General features: G+C 38.6%; 2 protein-coding genes across 2 annotated transcripts; one reads left to right on the top strand and one right to left on the bottom strand.

Moving 5' to 3' along the window:
• Positions 1 to 1,902: 1,902 nt before the first annotated feature.
• LOC132785888 (DNA-binding protein modulo) lies at positions 1,903 to 4,014 on the bottom strand. Its single transcript, XM_060792190.1, has 4 exons — positions 3,763 to 4,014; positions 3,350 to 3,674; positions 2,549 to 3,286; positions 1,903 to 2,483 (listed from the first exon to the last, which is right to left on the bottom strand). The coding sequence occupies exons 1-4, from the start codon at positions 3,919 to 3,921 to the stop codon at positions 2,119 to 2,121; spliced, it is 1,587 nt and encodes a 528-aa protein (XP_060648173.1). The 5' UTR covers positions 3,922 to 4,014; the 3' UTR covers positions 1,903 to 2,118.
• A 472-nt stretch (positions 4,015 to 4,486) lies between these two features.
• On the top strand, positions 4,487 to 9,263 carry LOC132784627 (beta-arrestin-1). The gene is made up of 2 exons (XM_060790377.1): positions 4,487 to 5,481; positions 7,989 to 9,263. The coding sequence occupies exons 1-2, from the start codon at positions 4,857 to 4,859 to the stop codon at positions 8,837 to 8,839; spliced, it is 1,476 nt and encodes a 491-aa protein (XP_060646360.1). The 5' UTR covers positions 4,487 to 4,856; the 3' UTR covers positions 8,840 to 9,263.
• Positions 9,264 to 10,971: the final 1,708 nt, after the last annotated feature.

Genomic DNA, 10,971 nt, shown 5'->3' with positions numbered 1-10,971 from the left:
ATACGTACATACATTATATAACGATATATTATTATTATTAATATACCAAAATAAATATATACAACATGCATACATATATCAAATCAACAAATACATATTGTGAACGTCTAGTAACAACAACAAATGCAAAACCAACTACAATTAACAGATATTGCAAAAATTTATTACTAATAAATGTTAAAAATATACAAAATCTATCAACAACTTGACTTTTTCTCTCATTTTCATTTTCTCATCGCTGGGAAACTTTTTTTTTTGTTTTGCAAATATATTTTATTTAATTTAGTAATCTTATAAAATTGCAGGTGAACAATCTTGAAATTGCAAAAAACTTCAGCTCATTAACTCACTGCCTTTGTGATTTGTAATTAAGCAAAACTTAATGTTACAGCAAATTTAGTGCACTTTACAGTGAATCAACCGGGAACTAATATGCAATAATTAAATTGCTTACAACAATTTCCCTAATTTTACAAAAATTGCATAATTTGTAATTGGACCATGACAAATCTTTTTTTTTTGCTTTCTTTTTTCTAGCTTGCCGTTTACATATTAATTTATTAAAGTATAATAATATCATTCACATCTATTTTCGTAATTTATTAGCTCATTGAGATCATAAATGTCACGCTAAGACCTCTTTATTGTCTTGGCCAAGTTTCAGTCACAAGAAATTGGTTGTCAGTGTATTTATATCATTTTTTTATACTTTATATTGTTCCCATTAGAACGACACCAAAGTTTTCCCTTTTTATAATGTTCTTAAATATGAAAACTATTTTTAGAAAACTAAAAATTTATTTGTAGTTTGATTAAATAGGGTTCTTGGAACTCTCGAACTTTGTTACCGGTTGAAATTTTTTTTTTTTTATAAGGAACTGAAAGTTAAATATTTTATTTTGTTATATTTGAAGTATCCCATTTTTCAACATTCTATAAATTGAATTGACAACCATTCTCTCAATCTTTTAATCTGATCTATTCCTGTTTTTACTGAATACTTTAATTTCTAGTTAAGAATTTAAAGTAAGAAATTCTTTTAGTGTTAAGGAAAATCATTTTTATTTTATTAAAGCAAATCTGTAATTATAAATATCCCACTTATCCCAAATTCCAAGTTTAACATCTTTAAAATTGATATGACACCATTTCCCATAGGTATCCAATCTAATTCTATTTTTGACACATACTTTAATAGAAATTGTGTTATAAATGCAAATTAGAAAAATTGCTTTGTGCCCTGGACACACGAGTTCACAGTTATTCCCATTAGTCTGGCACACTGTGACTAACCTGGTTATCCCATTTGCCTGCAATTATTTCTCAATGTCCAGAGAGTGCAAGGAGCGCCAGCCATGAATTGAGCTCATTATTACCGGTGACCCAACCGCACCCCCACACAAACGGAGGTCCCCGAAAAAAGCATGATGCGAGATGCGAGGACAACGTTGAGAAGGGCGGGATCATATTTGTTGGGAGCGCCATCGTCGCCGTCATTTGTGCTGCTGACACCGCTGTGTGCATATCGGGGATAGAGAAATGAAGTGGTTGCGTGTGGAGTCGCTTGGCTTGGGCTTGCATGAATCACTCGAGCGGCGACAGCGTGCGCCAAGTGTAATGAATCATTTGTCCGCGGTGGGGAGGCAAGTAAAGGGTGCCGGCTTCGAGCCACTCAAAGTGCTAAACACAAACACTCAGGCACATTCACGTTTCTTACAAACAGACAAACAAATATATACTGTATATATATGTATTTGTGTGTACGTGCTGGTAATTTGGAATTTATTCGCGTCAGCTTTTACCATTTTTTAATTTGGCCAAGCCACCTCAGCCATATAAGCAATGGGAGATTATGGAATGAAAACGCGTTTTGCCGCCACAACAAATGTTAACAATTATTTTACGATGTACTCTGTTTTTTTTTATTAGCATATCGTTAAATATTCAAATACAATTCTTGAATATGCAGGCCGCGGCGGGACAACTTACACAACTACTATAATTTCAATGCATTTGTTATTGTTTGCATTGGCCCGAATGGCTATTGTTATTATTTTTATTGATAAAATGACTTAAGACTAGGGAACCCATCATTGACCATCGTTCATTCCGCCAAGTTTAGAACTGCTTGGCTTTCTTGATTGTCGGTGTGCTGCCATTTTCCTGGGCTGGCCTTTTGTTAAATGGCTTGTTGTTATTTCCGAATTTTTTGTTATATTGACCGGGAGCACCACCACCATTATTCTTATTATTCTTGAAATATGGCTTAGACAATTGTTTCTTCTGCAAGATCTTGTGTTTCAATGTCGAGTTGGGCTCAAGGAAGATGGGCTGACCCTTGACGATGCGTTCGTTCAACAGGAATGACTTGCAGAAAGCATCGTCTGTGGTGAATTTAACAATAGCCTTATTTACTAGCATCCTGACGCTCTCAACTTCATCATTCTCATTAAACAACGCTTTGATCTCTTCCTCATTAACACCTGTAACAAAAATAACAGATTTAGTAGAAAACGTAACGACGAAAAAGTAAATCGATTAAACTTACCACCGATCAAGTTGGTCACCAGAACACTGCGAGCTGATGAGCTGTAATTATAGGGCTCAATTTTGATTTCCAAATCTCCCACAGTCTTGCCATTCAATGCCTTCAGTGCCTTTTGGGCCTGCTCGGCAGTTTCGTAAGTGACGAACGCCAAGATCGTACGAGTACAAACGACATCCACATCTTTGACAGTGCCGTGTTTTTTGAATATCTTCTCAACAGCATCCGTTTTGTATGACTCATGATTTCCAGTATTCGTAATAGTCAATGTCAATGCTGGGCTCTTGAGTTCCTTGTTGCCGTACGTATCGCTGCGTACTGTGATGAAACGTGAGTTGAACTCGCTGCCGTCCAATTTAAGTGCCTTTTTCGCGGCCTCCAAGTCCTGGAAGCGTATATAGGCATGGGGCAGAACGCGATTGTTGGAGAAGTTAATGGCATTAATAGTGCCACAGCTCTTGAAGTGGTCGGTCAAATTCTCCTTGGTTGCCGAGGGTCCAATCAGTCCAACGACAACAGTGCGCTCATTAAGCTCTGCTTTGTTGAGGGGGGGCGTCACCTTCAACACTTCATCATTGAGTGTCAATGCTTTTGGCTTAGCGGCCAAAGCAGCTGCGGCACCCTCAGTGGTCTCGAAGGCAATTGAAACATTATTACCGCCTGTCTTGGATTTGATGCGATTCAAAATTTTAATTGGACCGAATTTGGTGAATAGGGCGATAAGTTCGTTGTGTTTGTACTCTGCAAATATGTATAAAATAAGTTTAATTATTATTATTTAAATATGCTTGCTATATTACTTACTATTCGGAATATTGGAGACGTAAACAATTTGTTCCTTGGGCGTCTGGGCAGGAATAGGACCAAGGGGGATTTTGGGAATGCCGCCCTTCTTGGCTGCTTCCTTTTCTTTAGCTGGCTTGGAGATGGGTGCCTCAACTGGCTCATCATCGGAATCGTCGTCGTCATCCTCCTCCTCATCAGCTTCTTTGGCTGGTTTCGAGATGGAGATTTGTCCGGGCTCCAATTCATCGTCATCTTCGTCCTCATCATCGTCTTCTTCATCATCATCATCCTCGTCGTCATCCTCTTCAGCTTCTGAATCCACCAGACCAGCAGCACCATTTTCCTGATGAAATATGGTAACAAAAACACGTGGTATAAGCGTGACTGTATTTCGACTGCTTAGCATATGTTGTTCTTTTTGCCCAACTCACCTCAGCGTCACTGGCGTCGTTTTCCTCCTCGCTGGCATCGGAGTCCTCGTTCTCCTCGACCTCCAATTCAGGTTTCTCCTCCTCAACTTGCTTGGCTTTTGGGCCGCGCTTGTTGTTGTTGCCCGCTGGCTTCTTTCCTGCTACTTTCTTTTGTGCCATTTCAACTTATTCACTTTTTATTTCGGCTTAAAAAATTCCGACAAACGCGTGCTGCTCTTTACTCAAAAAACGCACGTGGGAAAAGAAACGAGAAAATGTGCCCGGGCCTAAGTGTGACCGATAGTAGTATTGCAAAATGTACTATTTATGGTTGATAAATTAAATCAAAAGATATTCTACAATATCCGCGAAATAGGCGCCAATATTTAAACAGCTTTTAATTATGCACATATTAGAAAAAGCCTAAAATATTGTTTAAATTACAATTCTCGAATAGCATTCAAATCTTCAAACAAATTATCAAATTTAAGTAAAGCTGCATATTGCTAATACAAATATGAAAAATACCATATATTCTGCTATGTATTAATAATTAATAATAAATATACCTCGTAATACATTAAATTAATGAAGCCTTTTAATTTTATTTTTCATTGTTTATTTTTTATATTTATTTTTTCATTAAAATATATATAAAAGACATGACTGAATTTATGGCCAGACGTGGCAACGCTGCGAACTAGTTCCTTGTCGGCGCTTTGCAGCACTACAAACGGTAGATGGCGACAGAAAAAAATTTGTGTGGCGCTGTTGCTCATTAAGTATACATAAAAAAAATTAAATTGCACACATATTTATTATTAAAAGGTGCGCTCGAAACAAAGAGCGAAGAACGAGCGAGCGAATAACAACAATAGCAAGTAGCAGCAAGAGTAGCACCAGCAGTGGCGGCACACAGTGGTGAGCAGCAGCGTTTACAAACAGCAGCAGCAACAACGTAAAGCAGCCGCAGCCAGCAGAGACAGCGACAGTGGCAGAAGCAGAGAGAAGAGGCGCAGTAGTTGTTGAAGTAAAATAGCAGTCGCAAGTAGCAGCAGCACCAGGCAGAACGACGTTGACGGTGACAGCGACGACGAGAAACAACAACGACGACAATGAACACGCTGAGCGCTAACAACGGGACAAACGGAAGTGGAGCCAGCAGCTCAACGGGCAACAATGGCTCCTCCAACACCACAGCAAATGCCACAACAGCCGGCAACGCTGGTGGAGGGAGCAGCGGAGGTGGTGGCGGCATTGTTGGCCTGGATGAAGTGGGCGGCGATGCCAGTTCAAGGAGACAAGCGACGCGTGTGTTCAAGAAGAGTTCATCCAATGGCAAAATCACCGTCTATTTGGGTAAACGTGATTTTGTGGATCATGTGACGCATGTGGATCCCATAGATGGTGTCGTCTTTATTGATCCCGAGTACGTGAAAGATCGTCGGGTGTTTGGACAAGTTTTGGCCGCCTTTCGCTATGGACGCGAGGATCTCGATGTTTTGGGTTTGACATTCCGCAAGGATTTGTATTTGGCGCACGAACAGATTTATCCACCAATGCAGCTGCAGCGACCTACGACGCGTTTGCAGGAGCGTCTGATCAAGAAACTGGGACCGAACGCACATCCGTTTTACTTTGAAGTGCCGCCATATTGTCCGGCCTCGGTGTCCTTGCAGCCGGCGCCGGGCGATGTGGGAAAATCCTGTGGAGTCGATTACGAGTTGAAGGCGTTTGTGGGTGAGTGTTGTAAAGTTGTCGAAACTCATTCATCCAACCATTACATTCATACTTATGCATGCAAGCATGTGTGTGCGTGTGTGTGTGTGTTTTGGAGCGCATGTGTCACGCGCGGGGTTAATTAATCCAACTGCGTTGACTGCGCAAAAATGTCATTGTATTCGTGTGTGTGTTGTTTGTTGATGACGCAGCGCAGCGCGCAGCCACCTAATTGGAATTTGACGCTTCTAATTGGAATTCGATGCTATTGCTTGTCTATCGTTGGACTGCCTCAGTCGCTTTAATTAGGCGTCGCTTACTGACGTTTTTTCCTTCTGCTATGTACATCGTTACTTACATAAATTCGATTCTTGGAACGCGCAGCTGGGTATCTCATTGTTTTGTATGTTTTTGTGCCTAACTCAGCTAAAAAGTACACTACAACAACAACCAATGACCCAAAAGCGTAATTACTGCTCTCTATCCCTCTCTCGCTCTTTTTTTGCACAATAATTATGCTTGCGCTACTCAAATCTCATTCGTATTCGCATTCTCATTCTCATTTTTCAACAAATAATGGAAATGGACAACAAAAACGGCTTGCACAGCACTTTATTGTTGTTGTTTCGTTTTTGTAGCTGCGATTTATTGGAAGTTACGCGCGCATGTTTGCGTTTCGCACGCGCATTCGCATTTCTCACTTGTGGGGATCTCCTCGAAGCTCTCCAAAGTTAAGGCTGTCTCGCTTTGGCAAACAGACACAATATGGACGTATTACGGTGTTGTTGTTATTGCGCACAAATTGCTATCTAGCTGTATTTGTATGTGTGCGTGTACTATGTATGTATGAGAGTTTGCTTTGCTTTGTCCGTTCAGTTTTTTTTTTGTTTTTTGGTGGTTTTATTGGCCGGCGTCGACATTCTTATCTGCCGGCGATGCCGACGTCGCTGCTGCTGCTACTGCTGCTGCGGCGACCACTGCCAATTTGTGTGTGCAACCATAAAAATATTATTGAAAGCAAACTTAAGCCAATTGGCATTTGGGTGGGCTTGAGTGGGCCACCGTCCACCCGCCACCCGCCACATCTTCTCCTTGTCTATGATGTATGGATGGGCACGCCCCAGGCATTAACATTTGCGCAACAAATTATATACATTATAATTGTATGTACACATTGCATGTACTCTTCCTCCCATGTGCATAAATAGAAACAACTAATTGAAATTAGAAATAAACATTTTGTTCGATTTTGCACTTAACTTTTCCAGAACAACAACAGTCGATCACACAGACATACATACACACATACATACTTATATGCCGTTAATCCCAAAAGGGTATTATGGCTATTTATATACCCACCATATATGTATTATATGAGCTTTGTTCTTCCGCCACTTACATTGTTAAGCGTTTATTATTCTTGAATTACTTTTCCATTCACTCTGCTACAATTGCGACACTTTGTTTGTTTATGATTATATTTACCATGTGGTTTTCAATTTCATGCTACTGAAACTGATACCATTTCGAATTGAGGAATGTTGCAACTTACAACGAGACAGATATAGATAGTAATGTGTCAGATCATCACATTGTTTACACATGCTGTGTAGAAGAAAAGAAAATATAGAACATTATTTTGATGCACTGCCTGCCAAGAGGGTATTTGAACTTCGCTGAGAATTGAGAATTTAGAATTGAGTTTTCTGTATTTTTATTTACTTGGCATCTGTTTGATTTGTTTATTTAATGTGCTTTACTGGATTGATGCTGCCGTGTTTTTGATTTTTGGCATAAACAATAAAGACCGTCTGCCGGACGATTTATGTGCTGAAAATGGAAAGTATTTCTTCATGAGCATGAGAACAGCAAAATGTATTCAAGATTTTCCAAGAATTGTGGCAAAATAAGAAAGCAAAGATATCGCTTGCAGACTATATCTGGAAACAACAAAGTATCGTTCTTATAATTACTCATGGAGTAGTTCATAGAAATGGAGAGCTTATGAGATTTGGGAAAACCCTGTATCTATAGATAGTTAGATATAATTATAGTTATACATGTTTTCGAATACTAAACATCTTTGTTTACTATGATGATGTATTAAACTTAGCAGGTTAATCCCAAGCTTAAACAATTCTTCAAATCTGGAAGATTAAATTGTTGAAAAGTAACAAACCTGATCATGAATTCGTTGTTTGTTGCTGAATCAAACTGTTATGCACTCTATAATCGGAAATGAAGTGTCGTGACAATGATGTTATGACATCCCGTCATTTGTTTTTACAAGACACATTCCAGGAAGCATCTATTTGCATTGTTTTTCTTTTTTTTAAGTGAATCATCTATTGAGTATGTGTGACGCACGCGAGGCGCCAGAGTTAGACACACCCCCAAATTAAATATGCAAAAATATTATAATTAAGTGGAATATGTAAACCTATGTACGTCACACTTGAAACCATTTCAGCGAAGAGCGATTACTAATGCATTATTATTGTACACACATATTTACCCAACAATAGGTGAACACATCGAGGACAAACCACACAAACGCAATTCGGTTCGATTGACGATTAGAAAAGTGATGTATGCGCCATCGAAGGCCGGCGAACAGCCTTCCATTGAGGTTAGCAAAGAGTTCATGATGAAACCGAATAAAATCCACTTGGAGGCGAGTCTGGATAAGGAACTGTATCATCATGGCGAGAAGATATCGATCAATGTGCATGTGGCCAACAATTCGAATCGCACCGTCAAGAAGATCAAGGTGTGTGTTCGACAATTCGCCGACATTTGTTTGTTCTCCACGGCCCAATACAAATCGGTGGTCGCTGAAACTGAATCCGAAGACGGATGCAGTGTTGCGCCCGGCTTTACGCTCTCCAAGGTCTTTGAGCTGTGTCCGCTGTTGGCCAACAACAAGGACAAATGGGGGCTGGCGCTCGATGGCCAGCTGAAGCATGAGGATACAAATCTGGCGTCCAGCACGCTCGTCACCAATCCTGCCCAGCGCGAAAGCTTAGGCATTTTGGTGCACTACAAGGTCAAGGTGAAGCTACTGATCGGTTCACCGTTGTTGGGCGGCGATCTGGTTGCCGAGCTGCCGTTCACGCTTATGCATCCCAAGCCCGAGGAGGAGGAGCCCCCGCTGCTGGGAGATCGTTCGCCGCGTGCCAGCTTGGCGGCGCCTCTGCTGAGCTTGGGTGGAGATGCTGGCGAGTCGGGTGACGCAGCGGGCGCGGCGCAAGCGCAAAAGGATGTGCCCACCACCACGAACCTCATTCAGCTGGACGACGATGATGCCCAAGATGATGATATTATCTTTGAGGACTTTGCGCGTCTGCGATTAAAGGGCGCCGAAACAGAGGCTTAGAGCGTCACCGTCGTCGTCGTCGTCGTCGATGTGCTGATGATGATGTTCGTTGTCAGTTGTCCGTTAGTTAGTTATTTGTATGGTTGCTGCGAGCAGCTGATCATTATTATTGTCCAACTCTACATACATAATGTATATCCAAAAACAAACAAACAACACACAGAAATATGGCATTTGTATCATATATGAGATGAGGTACCGCCCCGCCCCCCCTGATTGTAAACTATCAATAAGTACGTATCCATGGTACATAGTTTTTAGTTTGCTATCGATGATGATGATGATATGTGTAGGCCATACGTTCTAGTATCTATAGTGCTTAAGCTGAAAGTGTACGAATTTTTAGAGAATGTGAAATTGTTTAACAAATACACAGCAACAAATATCGTTCAAACACTGCGAATTAACAAAAAAAAAACAAAAATGTAAAACAAAAACACAAAACAAAATGTTAAAGAAAACACAGACCAACAACAACAACAACAAAACGAAAATGCCTGCAAAAGTTTTGCAAATGAATGAAAGAATTATGCACAACAAACGTAGTGCAATTGATTTTGTAATTGTTTATTTGTTTTTATATTTGCCATTGTATTTTTGTAACGCTTTCAATGCTCAATGCCCAACAACAAAAAAAACTACGCGCAATTCTTTGTTAAGAGCCATTTTATGCATACCACAACAAAAAACCATATTTGACAGTAAGAACACGAGAATTATGTAAATCTATATCTTATTATTTTTTATTTAGTTAACTCCACACTCTTTAATTTGTTGTCGTACCGTCTGAACGGATATGTCGCAACGTTTATAAGCTTTAAATGAAATTAATTTTTGTATTTAGTCGTAAAAGCAAAACAGCAACAGATTTTTTGATTTAAACGGAAGAATATACATACAGATACAATACTATATGCATAAACTACATAAATCAAATTATATTGCAAATACATTTATGTAACTCACAAATAAAACAGAAAAATCAACAATGAAAACAAAAATCATTATCTGTTACAATCAAACAATAGAATTTTCAAGTTTTTTGTTTTTTTTGAGAGAGAGAGCTTTCCAAATACTAATTGAGATACAATATTTCAAGTTCTATGCCAAATAATTAACGTTAACAATTAAGTTGTCTTAGAAATCTGTAATTTTAATCATTTTCGGGTTAGACTGAGACTGAACCATCGCGGATATATATTGTAAAAATGAAGTCAATCTGTTGACAGGTTGCTACCCACAATTTGTTCAACTTGTTTGATATATATACATACATACATATATTTTGTTTGTAATGATTTAATAGATTTTACCTGATTGGCGCACTTAAAGGGTAAATCGCAATATATTAGATAACTCGAATCTTATCAATGAACACACACAAATTGTAATTGGGGAAGCATGTGTGTTTTGTATATTAGTTATTTGGAAAGTGTGTGCATAATGCTCGGCCAGCCGATTATTTCAAATTGTTTAACATTCCAGCACGCGAATATTGTTTACGCTGTTAGACGGTTAGAGATAGAGAGATCGAAAGAAAGATAGCGACAGAGAGCGAGAGAGAGGGTTGTGGATGAGTTTGGGGCTAACTATATACCCTATATGATATCAAGATTGGTTATGTTCATGTGAATCGAAATTGAGGAAACGAAAAATTATAACTCGAATACGAAAAGCAATTTTTATCTAGAAAATTTATATATTTACATTATTTTAATACAAATGATATATGTATATTTAATTGAATAATTGCATGCGATAAATTGGCATTAATATATTTTTAACAAATGGAATTGCGTAAATAATATATATACATATATTTTTGACATCATTGACATCTTATATCGAAAATATCGTATGAATATAATTAGAAGTCAGTGTAACACTTGAGTTCCTTTCATTTGTGACGCTTGGTATCGAATCAATGGAGGAATAATTGTATTATCTATTAGATATATATATATCTCGAAATAACATACTTCTAAGATTGATTATAAAATACACAAAGTATATTTTAAAAAAACAAAACATTTCATTTTTAAGGCTTTTAAAGAGGAAGGCGTGAAATTAGCTCGAATTTGTTTTTAGTGCCCCAAACAGCAGCAGAAAATTGTTGTAATATAATAGTGACA

Source organism: Drosophila nasuta, chromosome 2R, assembly GCF_023558535.2.
Source record: "Drosophila nasuta strain 15112-1781.00 chromosome 2R, ASM2355853v1, whole genome shotgun sequence".
NCBI lineage: Eukaryota > Metazoa > Arthropoda > Insecta > Diptera > Drosophilidae > Drosophila > Drosophila nasuta.
The sequence above is the reverse complement of the archived record's forward strand: the minus strand, read 5'-3'. Positions and strand labels throughout refer to the sequence as shown.